Source organism: Python bivittatus, unplaced genomic scaffold (genome assembly GCF_059951505.1).
Source record: "Python bivittatus isolate LINGU-HERP-01145 unplaced genomic scaffold, Pbiv_v1 ctg000700_np1212, whole genome shotgun sequence".
Taxonomy (NCBI): domain Eukaryota; kingdom Metazoa; phylum Chordata; class Lepidosauria; order Squamata; family Pythonidae; genus Python; species Python bivittatus.
In genome coordinates, this window is record NW_028277098.1 from 36432989 (window position 1) to 36460800 (window position 27812).

Here is a 27812-nt window from a genome sequence, read left to right on the forward strand (position 1 = left end):
TCCCTCCTTTGGACAATTGTTCTGCTTTGGTCAGTAAGAGCTCTGCCCTCTCCCCATCACCTGTTACTATCTAACCATCTTCTAGCAGTGGGCCCACCTTTTTTCCTACTGACATAGCTAAAAAGCTCTTTCTGTTGCCACTAGCTTACCTGGTGAATCTAAGCTTTTCCTTTCTTTTAGTTATAGCTGCTTGCTGCTACACCTGCTGAAGGTATCACCCATCTTCCATTTCTTATGCAGCATCCATTCAGCTCAGCTGAACTGAAAACTTCCCATATGCTAACGGAGGATGCTTTCAATCTTCCTGCCCATAACCTATAAATACCAAACTTAATACAGTGCATGTCTATCCTGAAATAGGAGGGTAACTGCGGTCCTGCAGATGAGAAAGGTTTTGGTGAGAAACACCTTTATTAAACAAATGTGGCCGAATTGCTAGATGAGTTTGTTGGGGAAAGGAGAAATATAGGAAAAACAAGGAATGCTATAAAGAGCTCCAAATAAAACCTAGTAAGTCTAGCTAATTATTCATTACCTTCTTGCCTGATGCTGGTTTTCAGCTATGTTCAACGTAGGGTTGAAGATGGGAGAAAGATAATATGGGCCTCATAGCTGTTTGGAAGCATCTTCATTTTTTTCCCCTCCTCTTGAGGATTTTAAAAATGTGTTAAAAGTAAAGCCAGCCTATTTGAGGAAACTGACTTTTGCTTTGCACAAAAATGCTGTGCCATTTCTATTGTCCTGAGTCTTGTCAGTGAATCAGAAATTATCTAGTAGTCAAATCCATCCATTCTAGGTGGAATTATAAACTTTACTCTTCATCATCAGCTGTAAAGTTGGTGGTAAAGTTGAAATTCCATCTGTTCAGTCCTCTAAGCATATGATCACTTTATGATTTTTTAGGGAGGACAACTGTGCCGTAACAAAAGCTGTTTATCACAGGCCTCAATTATAGAAGCATCTCTTAAATGTTTAGTGCTGTTTGCACTATGAAAAACTTCCTTTTAAAAGGAACTCAGAATTGTACTTCTCTCTAGACATGCACTACATTTGTTGTTCAGTCGTTAAGTCATGTCTGACTCTTTGTGACCCCATGAACCATATCGCGCCAGGCCTTCCTGTCCTTCACTGCCTCCCTGAGTTTGCTCAGTTTCATGCTTATTCATTCATGAGCATGAAACTGAGCAATGCACTACATAGGATGTATATAAATATTTAAAATAAATCGGCCAACCTGATTTACTCATTTTTTTTAAACAAAACATTCAAATACAAAGACATGTTAAATGCAGGATCTTCTTTAAAGAGAGAAGAATGCCATATGGGGGAGTCCCAATTTATTGAGAGCAGCTTCAGCATTTACTATACTTAATAATTTGAAATTTAGTGAGAAGAAACTGCAAAGATTAACTGAGACATCTACAAATACACTTCTACAGATATAATCAACAAAATTATCTCAAGAGTTTCATTTTCCTTTTCTGTAAAAATTCATCTTGTTTTTCAGAGAAAACAGGCTGGGTAACATTTTTAATATACTTTGATATATTTAGGAAATGCTTATTACTAAAATTATAAATTCTAAAAATTTTATTTTCACTGTCAAACAACTGTAGAAAATACTATTTCAATCTATTATTTCAGTCTCATTTTTTTTAATCCAGCAGATAATATAGCTACCCATTCTAATTTGCAATGGTTTTTCTTTGGTGACTGGAACAAATTGGAGGATTTTAATAGATTATTATTCTGAACCAAAAAGAATTCAGATGTAATTCTGTTCTTGCAAACTTCTAACAACAAACACCAAGCAATATGTTTGTCCAATGATACTAAATATTCAAAATATATGGAATATTTTCTCTTTTGAAGGCCTGCCCCTCTTTTTTGGGGGGGGGGGAGTGGTGGTGGTTGTCAGATTTCCAATATACAGGAGAAAACCATACTTAGAAACAAATTATCAACATACTGGACATTTCTGTGGTAACTAGACAGATTTAAACAATGATCCTAAATGAAAATATAAATGAAAAAAGGTGAGGTAGCTTCATACAAATCAGTAACACTGATACACACACACTTTAGTACAAATCAAGGTGTATATTTATGGGTTTTTATTATCAAAGTCTTGTAAAACAATTTCAGAAACTGTACATAAACATGGCACAGACTGTAGCCTACTTTTGCTTTTTACCTGCACAAAAGTATATGCCCCCAAAACTTCCAGAACTAAAAGAACAGATTGCCCATATACTTTGCATAACATAAAATTACTGTGTCAAAGGTTACTACTTCAGTGACTGCAACACAAATGCATTAGTTTATACAACTTGAGATCAAATACATTATCAAGTAGACTTGTTTTAAAATCATTATGAAATTCCATTTAAAATGCACTACCCTTTTTTTTTTGCAGGGTTTTAATACTCAAAATGAAATGCAGCTTCTAAAAAACTACACAAGATTAACTCTCTGTCTCATCTGCAGAAATGTTCTTTATTACCTCAAGAAGTCCAAGTTGTCAAAAATCAAATACCCCACCTGAGAAGGATTGAGACTCAAAGTTTACCTTACACTGGGCATCAAAAGACTAATGCATTTCAACCTTGTCAAAGCCAAACAAATCCACAACAAAAAGATTCAGCCACAGGGCTAGAAATATTATCTACCTCTATCAGAAGATTTCTTTCCAGATGAAGCTAATGTTAGTTTTTTTCTCTACACTGAAGATCCTTAGTAGATCCACCATGTTGTAGGAGATGAGGATGTTCTTGCCACAGTTAACATGCAGCCAGTTCATTCCCTATTTTGCTCTATTATTGTAAATAATCAAACTCTAGAAACACTATTGTAGGTGAGCTGGTTTACTAAAAAGATCATACAACACAAACAGTCCATGCCTGTGAAAGATGCATGCAGCTTTTTGCTCAAAAAGGAAAAAAGCAGCACCAAGCTAGTAATGACTGCTGGGCTACTCAGTTCAATTTAGCCAATAACAAGAATGGAAACCCAGATATCACTTTCTCTAAAACTGTTGATGTAATTATTTAATATTAGGAGCTTTACAACCATTTATAGTTACAGCTGTATACATCTAGTTTCGAAGGTTAAACAAGTACAGCATAAAGGAATCACACAGGAATGACACTGATGCATGTGGCCAACTGTTTTCACTGCAAAGGCAATATTCAGTCGCTCATATCCATATCCTCTTCATGATGATCATCTCCATTGACTTTGGACTCCCTTGCCTCACCACCCCCTTTCTCCGGTGACTCTTTAAGCTTTGGGGAAGTGGAATCGGCAGCTTTTTCTTCCTTTTTCTCTTTTTCACTATCATAGCCTTGTTCTTCTTCATCATAATCTCTTGTGACCTGCTTTGCCAAGACAAAACAGAAAATAAACCACATAAGACATGTTTCAAAGGTCTCTGGGTTTCAAATTAAGTAGGGAGAAATATATTTAAGCATACTTTGACATCTTTGTCACTTTCTGACTTTCTCTCTCGATCTTTCTCTTTGTCTTTGCTTTTTTTCTTTTTACTTGTTGACCTTTCACGTTCATCCCTGCTTCTCTCTTTATCTTTATCTTTTTTCTTCTCCTTTTTATGTCTGAGGTGAAAAAAACACTTGAGAATGAGAATACAAGCATTTCACAGGATTACTGAAATGTTTTAAGTAAAATGTGTCTTTGGGCAAGTTGCACACAAATTTCTGTAATGAAAACTGTTTACTGATATGAGAAATGAATTTGTGTTACTATTTACAAATAATTAAATTATACATGTTTATTGATATATGTCAATCTACTGAAAACCTTCAAAATTACTTCACATTCCCACAAGCAAAGAAAGATCCTAATGCCAGTAATTATTGCTAGAATGAATGGTTACTCAATCACTGTTAATTTAACCACATTGACAAATACTGCCTGAACAAGATCTACGGCATTTCCTACAAGAACAGGAGAACTGCAAAAGAAAAAATTATCAAGTCAGTAAATTAAACAGACAAACCTTTTTGGTGAAGGGGATCTAGACACCTTTCTCTTAGGTGACCTAGGCTTTTTAGGTGATCTGGAGCCACTCCTGCTTCTTCTGCGGCGTCTTTCCCTGTAATGAGAGTGTCTCCAAATCAACCTTTTCCTTGTGTTTACTAACATCCCTAAACATGTATTTAATCTCCAAAGTATACTTAAACAAGAAAAAATATTTTAATGGCTTGAGCACTTCTTTGTAGCAGACAAAACTATAAATACAAAATAGAAGGTTAAATTAAATCAGACTTTCTGAGCCCATGTTTTGGACTTTAACTCCCAGTGATCCCAGCTAGTCTAGTGAAAGGTCAGGGATGATAACTAAAAGTCAAGAGCAAGACACAAAGCTGGCACTGGTTTTGCTGGTAGCATAAACCTTGCAAAACAATGTTTCTGATGCAGAATGCATATACCCTCAATTTTCAATTAGTAATTACCTGCTGCATATACTGTCCTAAGATTTGCAAGCACGGAACAAGACCCCTACTTCTAGCAACCCACATTTTGTTTAGCCTGAAAAATTAAAGGACGAGGCCTTGCATAAGGAGTAATGTTCATATTTTGCACAACAACCATGCACAAATGCAAGACATCTACAATGTATGGATTTACTTCCAACCAATAAATGACCTCTACATGCTGGTTCACTCACCCTCCAAGACAGAAACATTGACAGATAATGTCAAGAATTTTATCTCAGTGTTCAGGATCTAAAGCAGTACAATTCATCGAAATGCTTTTTGTGTAGTATGAAAGCACTCTCATTCAAACAGTTAAGATTCTCTATACGTCAGAATAGTAACTCATCTGGGCAGCCTTCAAGAATAACACAGAATTACACCAAATATCAAACCTGCTTGTGCTTCTGGATCGCCTGGCCGTGCTGTAGCTTTTGGGTGGAGTTTTAGACCGTTTCTTCTCCTTTTCTTCCTTCTTTTTGTCTCTAAAAAATGCCAGTTTTAGATTAAAAAGCATACCTGATAAGTTGTTTTCACTGTCTTCCAAAATGAAGAAGGATGAGCCTTTTTTGTTTCATGTATTCTCCCAATATTTATCTATTTATCCATCCATCCTGATTACAAGGTAGGATTTACTGCCAATATTATTTGATCCAGCAGAAGCTTCCGGTAGCAGCATCAGGCGAGAAGAAAAGTTTGCCTGTCCCTTTCTACCACTGATCTCTTTAACACGTTTGGAGTAATCTTTAAAATTGTCTTGAGGGTTGCCCCTGGACACTGCAGAGTGTGGGGGAACTGGCGAAAGTTGTCTCCTCCCCGTTCCATACATGGAGCTTTTTGCTGGATCAAAGAGTTTTCCATTAGGCAAGAAGCAACACCGACTACAAACCACGTTTCCAATATTTTTATACCTAACAGAATAACTTCCTCCAACACAAAACAGAATTCAGAATTATATGAAATTTTCTAGTACCTGGATTTGGAAGTGCTCCTAGATCTCCTAGTACGTTCTCTGGAGTGAGATCGCCGCCGTCGAGGACTTTTAGATCGTCTTCTGCTTCTTGACTTTGAATGTGACCGTCTCCTTGATCGGCTTCGTGACCGTCTATTAAGCAAACCATTAATCAGATCAAAGATAATGTATCAGACCACACTAAAGGTATGAACTGTATGAACGATCAAATGCAATGAAGCTTAGTGAATGAGCAAATATGGACTAGAGATACACATCTATTAAATACAGTATGGGAATTTACTCTTCCCCATGCACAGAATTAAATGTCTTCAGAATATAAACAAACTGTACCCGCTTTCTTGAAATCTGACAAACTGAGGGTTTCTTTGCATGGGGAAAAGATAAAATTTCACTATTAGGCACTGTTGATGAAGGGCTGGCGGACTATATATTATACTGCCTGAGATAATCTAACTGCTAGTGGAAATACAATATATGGAAATGGAAATGTTTGTATGTTTGATCTGGATCTTAAATAACTGATTAGGATCCTCTCAATAATAAAGACAAAAGAACAGGAACTTAATACATTTTGAATGACATGAAACACAAGGAACCTAATACATTTTAAAGCAAGAAAAATTGTTTCTCAATAATGGAACCAGCCACCCACTGGGATTCCCCCTTTCCTGTGCAATACTATCTATACCCATTCTAATGATTTCATATTCAGCTTATTTACATTAAAAGTACAATCAGAGTTTCAGAAATGATTTGAAAGTATTATCCAACAAATTATCTAGTGAAAAATGGATGCATTCTCTTACCCAAATTTCAAAAACACTAAGGCTATATTCCTACCCACACAGTTATCTAAAAATAAGCCCTAAATCAATTTATTTAATACAATTTATTTCTCAGTCAACTCATTTAAGATTTTACTGTGCACTGCTTTCTATTATCATGTAATATAATAACTACTGTCTTATCTTACAAACTTAAAACTTGGTAAACACTTAGGGGCCCCATTTTATGAACCCTTACCTATGTCTGGAAGAAGAAGGTGTTCTCCTCCTCCTTGAACGTGATCTGGATCTTGAATGCCTTCTTTTATCATCCTTTTTATCTGAAATCAAAACATCAGAAATGTCAGTTACAGCACAATCACAAGAAATTAGGTGCACGCTTTTAATTTCTTTTCTGAAAATACGTAAACTGTAACTGAAGGAGTTTTTCTGTCTCAAAAACAGTTTTCTGCTATTTCTACCTATTCTGTTAAGGGTCAAATGAATTTTTCAAATAACTATGAACATTGTAATTCATATTCCTAAAGATAAAAGGAAGTTGGATGTATTATACACATTTCCTCTAAGCTGAGGCAACTGAAGTATTAATTAGGCTAACATCTGAACAGGCCCAAGGACAAACATAAAAAGAGCTTTTTAGATCATATCAAAAATAATTCTGGCATTTCATTTCCAATAGTGCTCATCAATATGCTCCTGGAAAGCCCACAACTGCTGTATTTTTCAGCAACTGTCACTGAAAGTCTTACTGATTATGATCCTTAAGGCATCTTAGCCACAATGACCAGCAGCCCCTAATGTTAGCTGTATGTCCACAAATATGTTAACCCCCTCTTTTTAAAACTATGCAAACTGGTGGTCGTCACTAGAACCACTTTGAGCTGCTTTGGTATAAGAAGTGGTATTAAATAATAACAACAGCTTATGGCAGTAAATTCCATAGTTACGCTATATACTATAACCTTAGCAACTGCTTGTATACTTATTAGTGCAAATTTGATTACTGAAACATTAGTTTGCAGTAGGAATAGACATGAAATGGAAAATGCGTTTTATTTTGAATCTCAAACAAACAAACAAACATAACTTTCCAGAAATTTTGCTGAATTATTCTGGACTGGTTATAAAATTAGGAGCTCAAGAGTGTCACCTTATGGGTAAATGGGGTGAGACTGGTATATGTAACTCCCCTTCCTCAGTGCTCCCAATGCAGCATGTCCCACTGGTTTACCCAGTCCCCCGATTTTCCCAGTGCGTCCTTATTACCTCATCTCCGCCGCTATGTCATTGCCACTTTCTCACTTTTTTCCACCCACCAGAAACCTTCTGTGCAACCATATTTCAGTCTGTATGCTGAATAAAACAGCTGAATTTTGTTCCATATTCAGGGCACTTTTAAATGAACAAGTTGAAATAAACTGTTTTCCACGAAGAATGGTTTGTGCAAGAATAATTTTTTACATCCCTAGTAATACTGTAATACTTAAACTGATTATTTGTTGTATCAGTACCTCAAATTAATAGTTGCACTACATCTGTTTTGCACATTTTATTTAATTTATTGGATACTTTTTTGGCATATTCCTATGTAGGGTATTTTTTTTTTTTTACAATCAGCAATTATGACAGTTTACAATGTTATGTACAATAATATAGGAATAGGACTTTTCTTTTTCCAAGATTACTTTCAGTTTTATTGTGCCTTGTTCAGGCTTATCCTCACAATAAGGGTGAACAAAAATGAACTGCCTGTAACTTGAAGCAAAGAATGATAATTTTCACCAATTTTCCTCACAGTTCCTACTAAAATATAGTATATTGTTCTGGAGGATCCCCAAATCTCAAGTGAACAGCTATTCAGGGGAAGGGAGGAATACTCAAAAATGAATCCACATCCTTTAAACTCTTTAAATGGATGTTTATTTAATGACTAAAAATCCTTTTATTCAGAGACGTCCAACAGCAGCATTATTAAAATAACTTTCCTAATCACCCCATGTGGAATAGGCTTTCTTTATTGTACTTGTTCCCTGCTACAACATCACACTGTGATGCTTTGCTTCTTTATTCAGAAGCATCTTAATGAATATATGAAATTATGTTTTTCTTTCCAACATTTACTCATACCTGCCTTTCTACTACTATTTCATACAATGCACAGTTTTCCCATCAACCAGAAAAACTCGGTATTACAGCAATTTTCTGTAAGGCAAAATTATTTAGGAGACATTTTAGGTTACTTTACCTGGCTCTATGGCAGCAGAAATCAGGGATTGTGCTTCTCGTACTCGTTTCATGGCTTCTTCTATTTCTTTACTGGAGGTATCTGTTTTCAGACTTGGTGAAACAAGGCCTGCAGCTACATGATTCAGCCTGAAGCAAGTAAAAATATTAAAAATTTAATTTTTAAGCCCATTAAAAACAGAATATATACACGTAACTAACCCTTGTTATCCATTAGAAAAGTAATGACCAGAGTCTCCTTTTGTAGGGCATTCAGTGAGAAAGGCTGTTGATCGCTGACAGTGGCATTTGGGGGGATGATGCTAGGAATTTTTATTAAGTATTTTATTGTATTTGTATTCTGTAAACTAGCTGGAGTCTGCTGAATCCACTGGCATCTACATTTTTGTAAATAAATGCAAGCATGTATGCATACATGCTAGTTTCAGGACTACTACTGAAACTTACTTAACACCCAATTTTAAAAATGGACACTTAAATTCGCTTGCTGTTTTCATTTTTTTCCCCTTGTGTATAATTTATTAGATTATTTCACTGTCTAGAATGTTTTTGCCCTTTAATATATAATACTCAGGTAATAATCTTTTTCATAATACCAACAATTGAATTTACTTGAAATTAATAGGGATATTCCAGCTTCTGCTCTTTAAGAAGTACTAGAAATCACTTGAGATTGCATTTCAAGCATACGAGACAGGGAAGAATGTTCTAGTCCAGGCCATTTCCCAACTACACTGACACATATAAAAATAAAGAAAAAGCAAAGGTCATGGCTGACCAGACTTCACTCTTTTGCAATAAACTTCCTAACTAGAACAATCCAGGACTAATGTGGGTCTCTTCAAATTCACAACAGATGTGTAAGTTACTTTATGTCAATTTGTAAAAATAATCTGTTGTCTCTTGTTGCTTTAGGATTTAACCTGGGTATGGCTCTATTGCTAAGGAAAATGAGTGTACTCTCCTGCAAATAATGTTTTTTTAAATGATTTTTATTGGTTTTTAATTATTTTTGTTATGTTCTTGGTTATTTTGTTGTATTGCTTGTTTTTAATATTGTACGCTGTTCAGACTTACATATGTGAGATGGGCAGCTATATAAACTTACTAAAGATAAATAAATAAATAAATTTTGAAGCCAAGACTTAATATCTCTACACATATGAGTTTCAGAAAAGACTTTCAACAGCTGAATCTTCTCATTCATATATAGTAATGGGGAAAAGGCGACTCTTCTAATACTACAAACACACTTGGTAATTTAGATCCACATTTTGAACTTTCATTTACATGTGTAATTTCACAGCCAAAATATTATAATCAAACTATACATAGAATAAAAATGCTGTGAAAGTAAAATATGTAAATAAAAATAATTGGCAATACAGGCTTACAACCGCAGCACTTAATTTAACAATAATTTTAAAACATTCTTAGTTAACTAACCTATAAAATCTAGATCTTCCAAAATTCCATTTTTTTTAAAAAAAAGATGAGAGTTTCTCAACTGCTTATTCTCCATCCCCATCAACAGTAAGTTAACTCTGTGCTTAGGATGCATACTGTGAGTGCCATGGAGACTACCAAGGAGAGGAAAACATTTTACTTCCGAAATTTTGTCCTACAATTCAAAGGGCAAATAAAATTATGGCATGCATCTAAGGGAAAATCCTGCTTAGAAGATCAGAAGGTGCTCTCTCATTGTTGCCTGTCTCCTCTTCTTAGAAAATTAGGAAAGTAAAACTAGTGGGTTAAAACAGTCTTGCATGGTACCATTTCCTTGCTTTCACTATGGCAAAAATAAAAGGACAAAAGGAGATCAGTGGTGTGCAGTATTGGCATCTAAAGCAGGCAGCAGTGCTTTGAATTTGGATTGGCACAAGGACTCACAAAAATATTTGTGTTTCCCTGAGCCCAGGCAGTTATCATGCAAGTCTAGGAAAAGATTCTGCTTCTTTAAAAAGCATCTGAGAAGTAGAGAAGATGCCCATGCCGGACTCAAATAATCGCTAAATTCTACCAAAAGGCATTGCTTTCAAAAATTCCCTACAAGTGGTTTACTTTTAATCCTTTCCTCTTCTTTCTTTCTCAAAACCAACTGCACAATAGTGCAATTCTAAAAGCCCATACTTACTTTGGATCCACTGTGCTCATAAGTTTTAGTAGTTGATCTGCTGCAAGAGACTGTAAAGAAAAATAAACAGAAATTGCTTTTAAATATGTGGATATTTGGAGAAAAGAAGGAAATTACATCCAAATGCCTTTAAATCTAACCAAAACGAAACAACACAAGCTACTATACACCTTAGAGTATATCTACCTTTGGCTTCATGTACATTTAAGTTCTCTGGAAGTGCAATATATTTCCAGATCCAGGGTATTTTTTGTTTGTTTGTTTCTGATAACTAGTTATTTATGTTAGCATTTGCAAGAGGTTTTTATGTTTAAAATTACACAGGAGTCCTTAAGCATTTGAGGTTTCTGCCATTGGAGGAGGGGTTGCCCATTCACAAAATGACTGCAGTGGGAAATATACCTAGATTCGAAGCATCAACAGACAAATACAATGAAGACTGCATTTGATTCAGAATTGTTATCTAACTATCCTTAACTATAGAAACTGTATTATCCAAGTGTGAAGAACTCCTAAAGAGTATCAGTTCTCATACAATATATCAATGGCATGAAATATCCCCACTACCCAGCAATTCACCACATCTGTTCCAGGTAAATCCCTAACCCTCTGAATCAGACTTGAGATATGCAATGTGTTGTTCCATCAATATTATATTAAATATAAACTCTGATAAAGCCAAGCAGAAGACGCAAAAAGAAAAGCCCAATTAGTGCCTGAGAATTGTAATGCGGTGTTTTTCACAAACAAACTGTATTGCCAAGCACTGGCCAGGTGCCAGAAAATTGGGTCTTTTAGGATCCAGAGACAACGAACACACCAGTAAGTAAGGAGATTTTAAGCTATATTGTTAATTCTAGCAGACAGATTTAAACAGAAACACAATTTAAGCTTTATTGTCAAAATAAGCAGGCAAATTAAACAGAAACATAAAAGCATATAACATATAAAAGCATAACATACCAAGCAAGATGAAAACCAATATCCCTTCAGCTGTCAGGAGCCCCAGTGTAATGACAGTGAAGATACCCCAAGGTAGCCAATTCACACAGTACCCAGCGCTAGATCTGTGTCGAAGCTCAAGCTCAAGAGGCAATACCAGGGTCTTTTATCCTCATCTTACACTAAAACCTCATGACCTTGTTTCCATGGTGCTGAGAGTGCAGGACCTAACCTTGGCTAGATGGTGCACCTGTTCATCATGTGACCTGACTGAACCATGGAATGTCTGGGAACTGTACAGGTAACTTTGAGGTCCTACTACAACTGTGTGAAGATTCTTCCTCTCTCTTTATTCCCAAGCAAGAGTGAAAAACAATAATAAACATTATTATGACTCAGAATGAACTCTAAGCTTCTAGAACCTTCTTAATATGAAGGAAAAATTAAAAGCTATTACTATCTCCTTGAAATACAATGGTCTTCCACAATGCCACTACACCAGTAAATATTGCACCATGAGAAAACGTTTTCTCTGTATTGAACTTCAGCTAATTGGCCCTCTTCTAGTCTATTCTAATCTGATACTGGTTCAGCACATAAACTGCTTTAATTGCATTAAATATAGAATTGTATGTCACAATCTACTAATCCTCAGATGAACTCACTTGTTTCATATTGATATGAAAAACCACAGAGAATGAAAAGAATCCTACAGGATTTCACAATAAAAATTCCATGGGTCTCAAATTACATAAATGTTAAAACTGACAATTTTCTAGAGTTATGTTTATACTTAAAAGCAACATACCTGTGAGTTTAAATTTGCCCCAGGAAGACCTAGAGCAGCTAGGGCTGGATCCAGAGTTGGAGCTCCTAAAGCAGCCAAAGGAACAGCACCAATCTACAAGAATGAAAATTAGGTACAATCTATGCATTTTTCATAAGACAAATACAGATACAGGCATATTATAACTGTTCTACAAATTTCCAAATCTCTAGAAAACAGGAATAAGTTGTAACCTTTTAAAGTTCTGAAATACTGACATTATTATATTAATCTGAATACAAGAAGCTGTTTTATACCAAATCAGACTATTTATCTAATTGTCAACTCTTGTGAATCCAGTGCAGAGGCTTCCTATCTTCTAAAGTCCACTTAAACTGGAACTGTTGGTGACTAAACTTGGATTGTTTGGCCAAATGATGCTGCCTTAGGTTGGATAGTCACCACACTGGCTACAGCAGCTGGTGGCAGCAATCCAGTTTTCATGCAAGAATATTTATCATCATTTGCTAGCTGATTATTTAAAACAAATATTGGAGAAGGACAGAACATGGACTTGTTTATGCAAGTAGGAAATATGTACTAACACTGCTTTTACTTTTCCCTAATTTTTACAATGTACACTCTAAAACTGAAAAGTCCAGTTAATGAAATCAGTAATTAATTTTTCAAAACTATTTCATTTATACTAAACTGGCTGCATCTCACAAGCATTTCTCTTCTCTCTTCTAAACTAGCACCTTCTCTCCACTCTCTGGATGGCAGGAAAGGAGAAAGAATTAGAAGCAAGCAGGTGGTTCAGAGGATCTGCAAGCAGTACCTCTAGTAGCCACTGCCTTACCTATTGGGAATTTGTACATTTGGCTAAACTTTAGTTTTGCAACTATAAACTGTTTAAGGGAAATTCACATACTCACTGCCAAGTCTTGATTCCCACTTGTATACCTACCAATGTTCTGTTAAACAATACTTCCAAATATTGGAAAGGAAGAATAATATTCTTGTTTCTCATGCAGCTTCCGTGCTGCTCTTTATTCATCATTTTAAAATCTGGATCCAAGGCTCTTCTGTTCTAAGGTGAGCATGAAAGCACTCACTCTTCGGCTACAATCTAGGTAAACTTTCTTAGCCACACCAAAGGTCTGACATTACACTAAAAAGGCTGCAACTTGGAAGCTCCAAGAAAGCACCTTCCTGAAAGCTGCAAACACAACTCTCTCCTCTGCAGCTTTATGGGCGGGTAGGGAGGGGGAATATCCAGAAATGGTTTTTAAAATGCTTGATTGCTACAAAGCATTTTCATTCCAGAAAGAAAAAAGTTCTAAGTATCATGGAACCAGGGTAAGACGTAAGTACTGCAAGCGTTATGCTGTGTGAAAGCACACCAATTCTTCTTGCCTCTTGAACTGGGCTCGCCCCTAACTATAGAAATGGCAAAATGTTATTTCTGGTCACAGTCTTTCATATGTTTTAATTTCAGAAGTTAATTTATGGATGGAGAAAGAAATGGAAACTCTTTTTAAAAACAGCAGTGAATTAGGTGTCAAACCAATAAGCTAAAAGGAAGAATGGGATCCTGTCTAGGAGATCAGTTACTTTGGGGGGAATTCTTATTCATTATAATTCCACTGTAAATATTGCAATAATTTTGGTATAACCATACTTCCATAAACAAAGGAATATAAACAATATGATTGTGCCATGTTTTATGCACCATGTACTTCTCCTTACCTGAGATAGTGGGTTGGGTGTAGGCAGGAGTCCACCCCCCGGCAGAAGGCCTGCCACAGCATTAGCTGGTGCCAGGAGAGATAAAGCCTTAGTCTCATCAGGAATAACTCCTGCAGAAAGACAACTTTGCATTAGAAGATACTCATCAATTATCTTTTTTTTAAAAAACCACACACAAATACACCCAGAAAATGTCTCCCTGAAACACCATCTGAGTTTGCTGAAAGTACTTATGTTGGCTATAATACAATGTTTGCTCTCTTAATAATTTATCATTAATTTGTATGTCAGAATGAAACTTCAATGTGTGAAAATTTGTTCCTTTTTCTCTACAAAAGGTTAAGTTCTAGAATAAAAAATAGCACAATACACACTACTTTTTTGTTAACACTGCCAAGATTTCATCACCTGTACTCGATTTTTAAGTCATGAACCAAACGTAAGCAAGCACAGTCGGTTCTCCAGGGGTGTGCTCTCAACTTTCAAAAGCTGTTTTATGAACAACGACTCGTGTCGGCTGCTTCACTATAAAGCACACAGAAAAATCAAGATACACAAGACAAAAAAAGTTTGATTTAGGGGTTAATAATATGGCACAGTTCACTATGATTTCTTTTACACCTACCATACAATTTTGTAAAACTTAAGAGAAGGTAAGAAAAAGTGTAGGGCTTTTGCTGACTTCTCATTTGGATATGAAGGTCTCCACAAAGGTCCAAATGTAGGTTCTGCATATGTGTCCATGTGTATGTGTTTATGTAAACACCTAAAATGTGACACATTCTTACCTGTGCAGTAAAATACATGCTCCACTCTGTGTCATGCTTACTGTACCAAGAATGCTGCTGCGTATTGCCCTTTCAGAAGAAACTTCTGATTTGCAGCTTGTGGCCTGTTAAGTATCTATTTTTACTGCCTATCCCTGAACAAAGAATAACCTTCAAAAGGCCCAACGTGAGACAAACAGTAATGTTGATCGTTGTTATTTTAACCAACAGCAAAAGCCCTATACATATGGATTAATCTGTTAACGTGCCCAAACCCCCAACGTGAGAGAGTTCAATAAGACAACTGTACTATATATTTGCAAATACCAGAAGCGTTTCTGCAATACATATTAAAAAAACTGCATCTCATCATAAAACATACAATATGTACAGGGCACTTAAGAGAAACTGGATAAGCTGCAGAAGAAAACTGTTGGGTGGTATTTTCAGCAGGGCCTGGTATATAGTTCAGGCTGAACCAGGGAAAAGAACTGTAAAACACAACAACAAAAAAGAAAAACCACTGTTAAATAAAGGTAATGGTTCCTTCCACCTATACTGAGAAGTGCCGATAATATAAACAAATGTATAATACACAGCACTGTTATCTTTCTTCTGTCACTGAGCTGTCATAATTTCAATACCAAAAGTTATGGTGGGAAAAGGGGGGAAGGTCATTTAGATACAGGGCATTAATGCATCAATATAAACATATCTATTGAGATTATGGGATAATTTTGCATGCAAATTATGTCTCAGAGGATATTATTTATGTTTACACACAATTAGTGCAACTATAACATTTCTGGCATCTAGCTAAAAATCCTCTTGAGACACCTCACAGAAGATCTGCATCCATTAAGTAGTCATGCATCTGATCCTCTCATTTTTAGGAAAAAAGTTATTCAGAAATAAAACTACAATTTAAAAAAGCAATGAGGCCCCTCACCAGTTAATTTTCATGCGTCAAGAGTTTTTTACTGCTGCTTTGTTAGAACCATGACATACTGCATGAATGTGTAGAAATGAAGAAAAAGAAACAGACAAAAGAAACAAACATTAACCAAAGAACCTACACAAACCCACCCAAAGTCACTGTTAATATCTGCATTCCTTCCAAATCCTTCCATTTCATCACGAAGATTATAGTACTATGCCTTACCGTAAACTTTGTGTTAAGTCTAGAACACAAAGCAACAATCAACACCAAGATGTATGAACATACTAAGAACAGAAATGCGACTTGATACTAGGGGATATGATCAGCACAATGCATATTTTAATACTTGAAGAAAGGTAATATCAGAACATATCACCACAATAGTAAAAAGTAAAGATTTCAATTCAGCAGAGTACTTAAGCATATGCCTCAATACATCTGAACAGTTTCACTGATCCTGAAATATCTTTCTGAGCAATGCTTAAGCACTAGCAAAAATGGGGTCTTGTGAAAGGAAGAGTTGAAGAGTGACACCCATATTCTTTCACAGATAAGGAAGATTTGCAAGAACAGAGTAGACAAAGTTCATAGGAAAAACCATGGGTCCATTATTCTGATAAAGCACTTTGTCCAGAATTGTAATACACTGCCAACTACAAAATGGTGTGGATCCTAAAAACCCAATATGAGTTCCTGATAGGTAGCAGCTGCTCAAATTGCATTAAACAAACCTCAGAAAAATTCAGAAAAGTCATCTCTTTTGACTGATATCACAGCATCAGATTTATCAGTCATTCTACATGTTTATAAAGAGGGAAAAAAAATTACCTATAGAAACCATTCCAGCTCTTAAGTGAGACACTATTCTTAAACACTACTTGCAGATATATTGGAGACTACTGATTCAGTTAATTAGAGCCAAGGTGAACATGACAGCGGCATTCCTTCCCCAATCACATAAAAAGGTGCATATCCATGTTTAGTAATAAAAGGAACACAAAGAGGCAAGGGCCCTGAAACCTACCCCAGCCTGCTGCTTATTTCACCACAGTTGCTTTCTGCAGGTGCTGGCACAGTTGCAGCACTGGAACTCAGATAAAGAAAAAACAAAGGAAGACAGACTGCAAGGAGGTTAAATTGCAGGCACAGGAAGGCTTCTATACACTTCACCTATGTGCCCCCTTTGCTCTAAAAAGACAGCCTCCCACCCTTCCTCTTTCCACAAAATTGGGATCAATCCATGTTGAAAAACACAGCTACTGTCGCATCTAGCTTGGCCCTAATACATACAACAATTATGCAAGAATCAGATACAGATATATCTGACATTGTTATTTGGCTCAGAATTACATGTAAGTAGTAATACTTTAAAAATATTCTATTCTATTCAGCAATGTTAAACCAATGAGGATTAAACGTTGTTTATATTAATTATAGTTTCAGTTTGGAATATCCTAACATTAATTAATTAGATCTTGCCAGTCATGTCTGCCTGTTGCATATTCTTCTGCCTTATTAATGGGTAAAAAGAGGTACTACATATAAAACATACACTACAATCCAGCACAATTAGTCTGCATAAGTCCCAATGATTTTAATGAGATGTAATAATCTCTGTATGCAGAAGTGCAGCATAAGTGAAGTAATTTACTGTAATCCCGTGATCTAAAATGAGTACTAGTTATCAGTTAATAGCGCCTTTGAAAGAGTTGTGGTGGAATCTACAGAAGTTCAACAGAACTCATTAGAAGAGCAGTCTTCTTGATAGAGTTTTAGTTATATTTCCAACCTGCTCATTGTTTTTCAAATTACTGTAACACCCTAAAAATGTAAGAAAAAGAAGAGAAAAAAAATGTTGTTAACAAGTGAGTGATTACACCAGGAAAACACTTGGGGACTTGAGTGCTTGCTGGCCTTTAGTTAATGTCTAGAATCCCCTGTAGCTGCAGAGGACCCCACTGTTTCAGTCATCTGGAAGGGCCTTTGCATTTGCCTTCTCCACTATAAAAATCACACACACAAATAAGAGAGAAGAGTTTATTATTTTAGAGAAATTCTAGAATATATAGCAAGGTTGAACAAGAAAACGTGGAATAAGATCTAACACCCAGTGCCCATTTAGCACCTTTGGAGATATCTTCTGACTAACAGAGATAATCAAACCCTTGGTGTACCAGAATTTATATCGAGGGTAACTGCTTTTCAATTGTCAACTAAAATAAGCAGAACATTGCCTTGTAATTGATAAAATGTATTCACTAACTCTCCATGAGGGAGAATGAATCATGTGACAACACATGCCAGGTAACTTAAAGCAACACTGCTTGTTTATGTATTTCATTTTAAAAAGACAGTTTAAAAAATTTCTTGAGGCAGTCTGGTGAAAATAAATCAAATAATGCTGCTTGAATATAAAATTATTCTAAAAGCCTTTGCAAAAGACTGATGGGCAAGTTTCAGCTACTGTTGAGTAACAGTATTTGTTTCCGTTGTATAGAAATCAAAGATGAGGGTATACCAAGGGTTTTAAAAAATGCAAATAACTTAGATGTTTTATATGCTAAACTTCATGCTATTCAACTACATCAGGATTTAATACCAGAGCTCTATGGCTTCATAGATCTTTAAACAATTCACAAACCTTCTGCGTAGGGTACGACTATCAATGCTCTGTCAACGAATACAGTATTTGTCAGGTGCTGAGCCACAACTGCAGAGTCAGGTTCTTGGAACTTTACAAAACACACACGGGAAGAAACAGGCAAAGGGGAGTCACTGAAAAAAAACAACAACAGAATATGAACATTAGATGCAACATGAACAAAAGCAAGCCATTATTTGACTGAAAGTGAAACTATATAACTCTATACAGACTACAAAACCATTGGGTGTGGACCCTAGAGACTTTCTGAAAATTCTTACTATTTTTAATGTGATAGAACAGGGAAAATTATTAAACATATGCCTGGAGAACCATATTGACTATACTTAACTTTAATTAAACTTAAATAAGTGTAAATAACATTAAAATATACCTGTCCTTTGAAAATTATGAAGAGTGTAACCCTACAGTTCATTCAGATGTATGCGGGGCTTACGCTTGGTTCCTACTATATGTATTTGATATTTAGCCTAACATTGAAATCTGGGAGGATATCACTGATATCAGGGAGGATGTCACAGGTAATATATGATAGCTTGGATTTCTCTCTTTGAGAGAGGGATCTACCCTCAGGCAATACATCTTCTATCTCTTAGACAGATATATGCAAAGTGTTTCATACCCTGAACACCCACTTTTGGATAGCCTAGAACCAAACATTCTTCTGAATGGTGAGTACTTTACTTTTCCAATGATAGAGAACATATGTTGCTCAGAATTAAAATATCAGGTTCTTGGAGTTCTCTGAGCCTGGTTGCTTTCCTGCTATGTTACCTATGTTACAAGGAAATGGCTGCAGGAAAACCACCAAGCTCAGACAACACCAAGAACCTAATGGTTTAGCTTTACACTAAATAATAAGATCCAGTGAGGTACAATGGTTAAGGTGTTGGATTAGGGGTGAGAAGATCCAGATTCTAATCCACCATTAGCCACAGAAGCTCACTGGGTACTTTGGGCCACACTCTCAGTCCAACCTATCACACTAGGTTTTTGCTCTAGAGAAAAATAGGAGAGAACACTATGTGAGCTGCCTTAAGCTCCTGAATTAAAGAAGAGCTATACATCAAATAAACCATCCAGATCTGTAGCTACAGCAACAAAGTAAATGCCCAGACACAGCTATATAAATCACTTATGGTGAGAAATTAATGACCAACCTTCTTCCAGAGAAAATTATTTTACTTCCTAACTTATTTCAACGTGACTAGTATAATTTAATATTATATTGGGACCAAGTTACATTTTAAGTACTGATGATATGCAGATATTTCCTGAGATGTATCCTTATAAAGTGATTTATGAATTCTGAAATGATGCCTGACTCTAGGTATCATGGATTATAATGGTCAATTCTTTTGCCATGTTGGCCTTGCCTGATAGATGTCCTAATCATGTTAGGCAGAATGAATAATTTTATTCAAACTTCTGCCTAAAGATACGTAATACAACAAAAAATAGCTGTATTATGTACTTCATATTTCAATACCTCATAATTACATTTTGCAGTGCTTTTTGCTCTTCATGCAGAAAATATGAATATTAGAAAAAGTATTTTTTTTCTTCCTGTTGCATTTTGTGCATAGTCAAAATCTGTGGGAGCATCTTTTTCTCCTAACATGGAGCCCTCAAGATATATTTCAGTATAAATCCCAAAGTATGGCTCTGCTGGTTGGGGAGGATAGAAGCTACAGTCCCACAGATCTAGAAGGCCCCAGATTGACAGCCACTCTAGAGTATGCTTTCAGCTTATATGGGATACAGGCCAAGCCTGCTGAGTTTTCTTGTTGCCAGAAGTGAATGGAGAGTACATTCTCAAGGTCAACGCTTTCCTCTATCTATAGGTGGGGGCAGTGGCATATGTTATGAAGGGACATCAGCAGCTGAGGCAAGTGATAAGAAAATTGGGGAGTGGTTGGGCCAGTGGGTTATGTTGCCTTGTCATCTGCTTGAGATGGGCTGCACGTAGTAATCTTGTCTCCTCACACTGCCTGGATTTTGTTTTGTTTGAAACCTGGAACAAACAAAACGTTCTGGGTTTTTTTTCTGCTGATCTGTAGCTGACCTGTAACAGTTCAGCAAAACTTCTAATACAGTGCAAGTACTATGTTCTGGATTCAAAACAAAACAATGTTCCTATGTCATGCACACACCTAAGCTCTCTTTCGGCCACCACAGCACAAGCTCCCAAACATGCTCCCAACAAAGGATATATGCCTAGGAGTTATTGTGGCCCTTATCAATTCAAAATTCAAATCATGTTACTGGGTTATCATTCTGGCTTGTTTGGAATCAATAAGGCTCACATCCCAAGGATATGACTTATCACTATGCACATAAACACTCACTGAAACGTATCACGAAAACTTAAGCTATTCACTTGAAAATGTTACAAAAACTACAAATTCTATTACGGTCGCAAGGAAAAAAATTACTTTGTGTTACTATTTAACTGGCAACAGGAAGCAACTGTGTGGATTAGACCATAACTTAACTCTTTCTCCTCTTATAACAGAAGTTTATTTCATGCAATACTAATACCAATTCATTTCACAATGTGGCTCTCACATTTAAACTAGCGAACCGCGAACACTACTTCGTCCAAAATAGAATTTTAAAATCTCCGTAAGCCCCCTCCCCATAAATAAATCGTCAATCAGTGCCCAGGAGAACAGCGGGATCATCCGCCATTCCAAAACCAGATGGGTTTTTTCCGCCTCCTCCCCTCCCCCGGTTTCGAAAGCAGAGGAAGGCGACGAGCCAAAAAAAAGCAGCTACAGCACCGGAAACTCAAGATGGAGCGGGGGATGGTGAAGAAGGGACCGCGTGATCTGCTTAACGCTTCAGATTTTGGAAGCTTCAGCAGCAGCAGCAAGCTCGTGAATTTCTGCGCTGTCCTCTGGCCCTCATCCTCCTCCGGCCCCACCCCGGCCAATCAGGGCCTAGTACTCGAGCGACGGCTCCACAGCTTCAATTAGGCCGCGGCCTTTAAAAACCGACCAGCGTCTCTCGAGGAGAGCTCGCGAAACTTACTCGGGAGGGAAGAGGCGTAATTCTTCGATCTTGCCCAGGAAGCCGAAGAGAGTCCGCATCTGTTCCGAGCTGGCACTCGGGGAGACATTTGTGACCTGAATCACGTCGGTGCCGCTGCTTGAAGCCATCACGCTGCCTCCTTCTCCGGCACTACAAACGCATCGAGGGGAGAGGGGTCAAGGGCCCTGAGGAACTGGGAGAAACCTCCTTCGCGTGTCCCTCAGTGCTTCCCGTCGCTTTATCGTAAGCAAGAAAAAGGCCCTCGCGCGCAAAGTAACGGCTACCGAGCGATCGTTTCGCCACCAGACTCCCTGGGCCGCAATATCCCAAGATCCTCAGCGGCTCTCCACGATAGACGTAAGAACCTCTCAGCCTGCGCCTGCTCAAACCGGGTCGCCTGGCGAAACGAGACACGCATAACTTGTTTTCTGCGCATGCCCACTTGCTTGAGACTCCTTGCTGCGCATGTGCGCAACGTGCCGGTGGGTCTAAAGGACTTGTTTTCGTAGGAGCTCGTGGCCGTGGGCGCGAATAAATGGATTTGTCTAGCTTTATTCGGTAGGGGGGATTTCTAACACTGAACACTACTAGCCTGTCAACTTCCTAAAGTCTATTTGAACTGAGGTGATGGATAGGTCGTATGAATAAATCGTGTGGTCTTATTAGCTTCTCCACGTTGTAATAAAACAGAGCTTGCAGCCGGCTCAACATCTTGGGTGTTTTAGCCTCCTGTATGTATGACAAGCTGGATCACCAGCGCAGGAGACGCTCAGAGCCAAAGTCCAGGAAGTGCAAATAACCATCCCTTTCGAAGCAGAAAGGAGTCTTCTGGCCATGAGACTAATTAAATGTGCAGTTTCTAAATACTGTGGAAATTATATTTCGCACTATGCTTTATTCATTAGGTCGTTCCCTGTTGACAATGATATTTCTTGGGGCTTTTGTAAATCTTATGCAAACTGCTTTGCAATGCTTTTCCAAAGACTCCAGGTTAATTTTCTGTTGCAGTATTTTCACATAACGTTGTTACATTGTAGATCTTGGCTGAAAAGAGAATGTTTACGGAGGGTTTATATATATTTATTTTGCAAGAACTCGAGAGGGTAGTGCCGGAGAAGGAGGCAGCGTGATGGCTTCAAGCAGTGGCACTGATGCGATTCAGGTCACAAATGTCTCCCTGAGTGCCAGCTCGGAACAGACGTGGACTCTTTGGCTTCCTGGGCAAGATTGAAGAATTACACCTCTTCCCTCCCGAGTAAAAGAGTGTTTGCAAAAACACTCTTTAACAGTACATTGTTTAAAGCACTATACTATAGTCATTAAAGCAGGAACGAATATGCCATATATGTATGTTCTGAAGTTTGCCAGATTGCAAACTTTTTTTTTCTGAATTCAGAAAAAAAAACCCTGGCATTTTGCAAATGGATTGATAGTAGAAGACAGTACCTCACTTTTTGCTGCATCTAATTGCTGGTGCTAGAGCCAGTTTGGTGTAGTGGATAAGGCATCAGGCTGGAGACTGGGTTCTAGTCCTGCCTTAGGCATGAAACCAGCTGGGTGACCTTGGGTCAGTCATTCTTTCTCAGCCCTAGGAAGGAGACAATGGCAAACCACTTCCAAAATCTTGCCAAGGAGTCAACAATGACTTGAAGAACACACACAAAGTAAAAAAAAAAATCAACATGCTAATGGCTGATGGTAACTAGCTGAATCTGTATAAAATTGCACTTACTAAGAATAGTTAAATGTTAACTTTGTCATTCACTAGAAATGCTGCTTTCTTGATTTCTGGACAAAAAGTAATGCTGATACGTTGCTGCAAAATCAGAAGGGCTTGTGGCATCTTAAGACCAGCACACCTATAATGTCTTAAGTTTTGTGAATTATGGTCCTTTCATTAGATGTCTGAAGTTTAGAACAAAGGGAGAAGCATTATATATACACATAGAGGTGAGTGGAAGAAAAAGGGAAATAGTAAAAAAGAGATGAGTTACCAGTGGTTAATAACAATTAATAAAGCTGTAATTAGATGTGATACAGACTGGCTAGGTTTGCTCAACATGAGTAAAGACTTCCTTGAACTGAGCTTGAGTCTTGGTGATCATGTGGACATATCCACATAGTTTTCTTGACATCAACATGATAGTGGTTTGCCATTGCCTTCTGAATTGTTTTTTTTAGATTTATTTATTTCCCAATCTACTATAGTCCTGGGATTTCATGATAGTTTCCCATCAATTTACAACAACAGGGTCTGACCCTGCTTAGTCTCTCCCCACATCAGCCATCGTTAGCTAGGTTCTGCCACTTAGCTAAAGTGCAACAATACAACTGAGTAGTTTGTACTTTGTTTTATTGTTGGAACCTAGTCATCATCTTGAGAAGGCATGGTGCGGGTCCCGTCTGCCAGAGAATTACATCTGGCAGGTCCCAGGAGGCGGGCCTTCTCTGCCGTGGTGCCCACCTTGTAGAATCTTCTCCCCATAGAAGCAAGATTAGCTCCATCCCTCTTAACATTCTGCAAGTCCCTCAAGGCCTGGCTGTATGATCCGGCCTGGGGCTCCCAGGGGACCGGGGAGATTTTGCGATGGCTCCCTTATTAATTGTATCCCCTCCTGCTTTCTGTGCTTTTATAGTTTTTTGTTTTTATCTTTTTATTCTTTTTAATTGTTGTATGCTGCCCAGAGTCACTTTGTGTGAGATGGGCTGCTATATAAATTAAATAAATAAATAAAATCATCTTGCTTGCAGACCAAACTTAATAGAGGTTATTTGGACAAAATGCTGTGTGATATGGTTTATTAATCTGGGGCTGTGCTTTAGCAATGGTGTGAGTCCAGCCACATTCTTGCAATGATGTTAACATATGTAGTGTGATAAGAAACATTCATTTTAATCTGAAAAATGGTGCTAATTCTCCTAATCAATTCTAGTTTAGTTGTTTGAAGAAGAAATTGTTTGTAAATTGTAATTTCTCAAGGAGAGCCATCTCGAGGTCAGTAATCCTGTGGAAGTTTCTCCCACTGATTCTTGGATACAGTATTGTCATTTTAGATGTCTGATTTGGGTAGATTTACTTTTTTGTTTGTAGATTGTCTAGCGTTTACAGAATTGTGGGACATTCCTCAGAGGTGAAGGAATCAATTATATTGCAAGATAATCAAGTGTATGTTTCACAACTTGTGGGTGATATTATGTCTTGGAATAAAATTAGATTTACTCTTTGGACAGAGTTGGCATCTGGGTCTGTCATAAGGCTTGGTCCTGGTTAACCCTACCTCACAGGAGAAGCACAAACGTCAATCTGAGCAGACACGCCTTCTGAAAAGGGGAAAAGTGGCCGCATCGTTTCATTTCTCAAATGGGAAAGAGGCCACGTTTCCTTGAGAGTCACGCTCATTGGGAGCCCCCGTGTTTTCCAACATCAGAAGCAAATATGGCCGGCTGAAACTGTTTGCCGCTTAGTTTTACCCGGCTGCAAGACCGCCTCCTAGCCCGTCTCACGCCTCCTCCCACAGACGGCGGCAGTGGTAGCTGCCTGATCCGCCTCCTTTGCTAGCAAAGGTGGGCTCAGATGTAGCCGGGTTTCTCGCCGCGCCCCTGGAGTTCAGGCAGGAGGAGAGCGGAGGCGTCCGCGATGTCTGGCGCGCGGAGAAGGGGCGCAGGGCATTCCCTCGCGGGCTTCAGGCGGGGCGCAGGGCAGGGCGAGGCCAACGCGGCCGCCATACCCCAGGGCTTGATCCGGGCGGCTAGGAAGAGCGGCCAGTTAAACCTGTCCGGCCGGGAGTTGACCGAAGGTGAGCAGGGCCAGAGCCTGGGTCCCCCACCCAAAAAAGAGAGAAGGTAGATTTAGCATATATCTACCTAGACAGGGACGGCCTGTGTTTCGTTCCCGAGCCGGAAGGGCGGGGATTCAGTGCCCCAACCTTTCGGAAAGGCGAAGAGGCCCGCGGACTTCGGTCGGGAGGAAAGATCATTTTGCACGCACGGAGCTGCACGGTTGTATATGTTTCACGTCCTCTCTTCTGCAGCCGGAATTTTTCCACCTGCGGGAATAACCGTTTGCATGTATTGCATTTATTATTTTTTTTCCTTGACTTGCTGTGGTCCTATGGGTTTTGGTACAGTGTGAGTTTCTAGTTCCTGGAGCAAAAACCAAAAACCAGTATTAATCAACAACATGAATTAAAGCTCTTCCTGCAATTTTTGAGCCAGGTGTTGGAGCAGTATAAAGCTTGACTGCATTCATGATTTATTGGGATCATCGTTGTGTCCTCTTAACCACAGAACAATGATGCCTTACAAACCACTTTTAGAGGGCCTGTCCTCATGATTCAGCATCTCATCCCCAGTCTGCCACAGAGGCAACTCACATTCATTTTTCCTCTTCTCTCAGCACAAGCCTTGCCCTATGAGACATAGTGCCTATGTCTCATTGATGCTGATGCAGTCATGGCTGAGATTGGCCCAGCTCCCGTTGGTTCAGTTTTGGTTGCTGTGAGCATTCCCCATGCCCTTTAGTCAAAGGGCACTGTCCTCTGTGGTCTGGGCTGAAGGAGAATATGGGCACTTAGCTTCTACAGACATCTGCCTGCATAATGTCTGATCTGTTGGTGCTTTGCATAGCACTGATCAAGCATTATGTAGACATGGATCTAGTATTTTTTTTTTTCTGGAAAGCTGTTATCTGTTTTTAACATGCTTAGTGGCCTTTTAAAAGAGTGGTAGACCTGTGTTTAGAAAACTGGACTAGTGCTGTGTGGAAGTTCAATTTAAACAGGAAAAGGTACAGTTTTTCTGCCAGCTGTGTCTTGCATGCTGGCTCTATTTCAAATGAACACATTTTCTACTCTTTTTGCTGGCAGTGGGGTTTGTGCAGCTATGCTTTTTTCTGGTTTTATTACTTTGGGAGTGTGGCACCATTTCTCCTACTCTAGTACCATTTTGCACACTACATGGGATACTTCCAAATGTTGCCAGCCACAGCCTCTTGTTGCCAGCACTGCCTTTCCCTTGCAGCAAGTGATAGGGATATTTGGGATCTGAGATGAAATTCGCAAGAGTGCTGACAGTTTTTTTTTTCTTTTAAGCCCAATGTAAGCATGACCAATAAATCTCTGTACAAAAATATCTTGCTTGATAGGCTGGTGGAAGACCGGTCTTGAAGGAAGCAGGAGGGACTCCTTTAGATGTGCCATCTGAGGTCTAGTACACTGCACATTTCCTGTGCCACATTGACTTGTGAACTGGGCTACATTTTGATGTGGTTCTATTGTTCTTCCAGAAGACCCATGTTCAGAAATAGCCTTAGTGACAAGTTGCCATTGAGGAATAAACTGTAATTAAGACAAGTTGAAAGGTAGCTAACGCCTCCAACCCAGGCAACCACCCACATTCTCTCAAGCCTGCCCCACCACACTTTTCAGTTAGTGTTTGTTTTTCCTGCTGATTGTGATGCTAGGTGGGAGGCAAAAATAGTGGAATCACAAATTGCTGCCTTTAGATTGTCCTGCAGTAAAGCTATAAGGACAGGATCATTCACTAGCCTTGTTAGTAAGGCAAATTAGAGCTTAGCTGTTGGAGAGCATAAAATATGCCAGTGTACTTTTCTGCAGTCTCCAGGAATCAAATGTACTTAATTCTTTTGTAGTTCGTGGACTTCTGAATAAAGTGGGATACTACATCTTTTAAAATTTAAGAAAATGTGTAATTCTTTTAAAAAATACATCTATTTTTTTAAAAGCTTTATCACTGATTTTGGGATATATCCAAAATCTGCTAATTTATTCCAAAATCAGTATTAGCTTTCAGAAGAATAATACCAATAGTGGAGTGTGAATTATGGTTATTGAATGATTTGTTTATATGAACATATCATATTTTTGTATGTAGTACCTCTACATGTATGGCGGATAAATTTGGATACTCCAGAAGAGGCCCACCAAAATCTCTCTTTCAGTGCTGCTGAACGGTGGTGGGAGCAAACTGATCTCAACAAACTGATCTTATCTTCCAACAAACTGCAGTGTCTTTCTGATGATGTCAGACTCTTACCTGCCCTCACTGTGCTGGATGTGAGTAAAATAACTGATGAATGACTGTTGCCTTTATGTTACGAATCTTGCATTGAAACTTTTGGGGGAAATCATCTGGTCTATAAACTGTAAAAGTTTTGTTGAATGATCCAAATCTTGAGGGGCATATAGAGATCTCTCTCTTGATTTCTCTGTTCCTTCCTCCCTTACACACATACACATACTGGTAAGCCCCTATAGAATAAAGGATAGAGAGCTTTTCTTGAGTTCCAGTTCAGATCCTTGT

The 27812-nt window shown here is 38.2% G+C and overlaps 2 protein-coding genes across 7 annotated transcripts in view; one reads left to right on the forward strand and one right to left on the reverse strand.

The window, feature by feature from the left end:
* Positions 1 to 2099: 2099 nt before the first annotated feature.
* SRSF11 (serine and arginine rich splicing factor 11) lies at positions 2100 to 21820 on the reverse strand. 4 transcript variants are annotated; one of them, XM_007434716.4, is made up of 12 exons: positions 21492 to 21820; positions 18438 to 18571; positions 14090 to 14199; positions 12383 to 12475; positions 10633 to 10682; positions 8500 to 8627; positions 6493 to 6574; positions 5467 to 5598; positions 4889 to 4978; positions 4016 to 4111; positions 3473 to 3611; positions 2100 to 3377 (listed from the first exon to the last, which is right to left on the reverse strand). In XM_007434716.4, exons 1-12 carry the CDS (start codon positions 21617 to 21619, stop codon positions 3189 to 3191), a joined length of 1371 nt encoding a protein of 456 aa, XP_007434778.1. In that variant the 5' UTR covers positions 21620 to 21820; the 3' UTR covers positions 2100 to 3188. The 4 variants fall into 4 exon arrangements, with proteins under 4 accessions (XP_007434778.1, XP_007434779.1, XP_025026629.1 ...); XM_007434717.4 differs by having other exon boundaries at positions 2100 to 3374; positions 21492 to 21818; XM_025170861.2 differs by lacking the exons at positions 18438 to 18571; positions 21492 to 21820 and adding an exon at positions 15806 to 18433 and having other exon boundaries at positions 14090 to 15347.
* Positions 21821 to 21870: 50 nt separating this feature from the next.
* LRRC40 (leucine rich repeat containing 40) overlaps positions 21871 to 27812 on the forward strand; it is a 31399-nt gene continuing 25457 nt past the window's right edge. For 2 of the 3 annotated variants that reach the window (XR_003085414.2, XM_007434718.4), the window contains exons 1-2: positions 23448 to 25288; positions 27384 to 27565. Coding sequence is in view for 2 of the 3 variants with exons in the window: in XM_007434718.4 (XP_007434780.1) it covers positions 25129 to 25288; positions 27384 to 27565 (342 nt within the window). In the remaining variant the exon portion in view is untranslated. Of the gene's footprint in view, positions 23190 to 23447; positions 25289 to 27383; positions 27566 to 27812 lie in introns of those variants that run through there. The other variant, XM_088154118.1, reaches the window with a different exon arrangement.

Bases quoted from the DNA above. Each gene is read 5' to 3' on its own strand.
- SRSF11 (XM_007434716.4), bottom strand. From the start codon at position 21,619: ATGGCTTCAAGCAGCGGCACCGACGTGATTCAGGTCACAAATGTCTCC. The intron at 10,683-12,382 runs GTATGTTGCTTT...TTTTCTTTACAG, and splicing joins GGGCAAATTTAAACTCACAG to TCTCTTGCAGCAGATCAACT. The intron at 6,575-8,499 runs GTAAAGTAACCT...TTTTGATTTCAG, and splicing joins TTCTGCTGCCATAGAGCCAG to ATAAAAAGGATGATAAAAGA.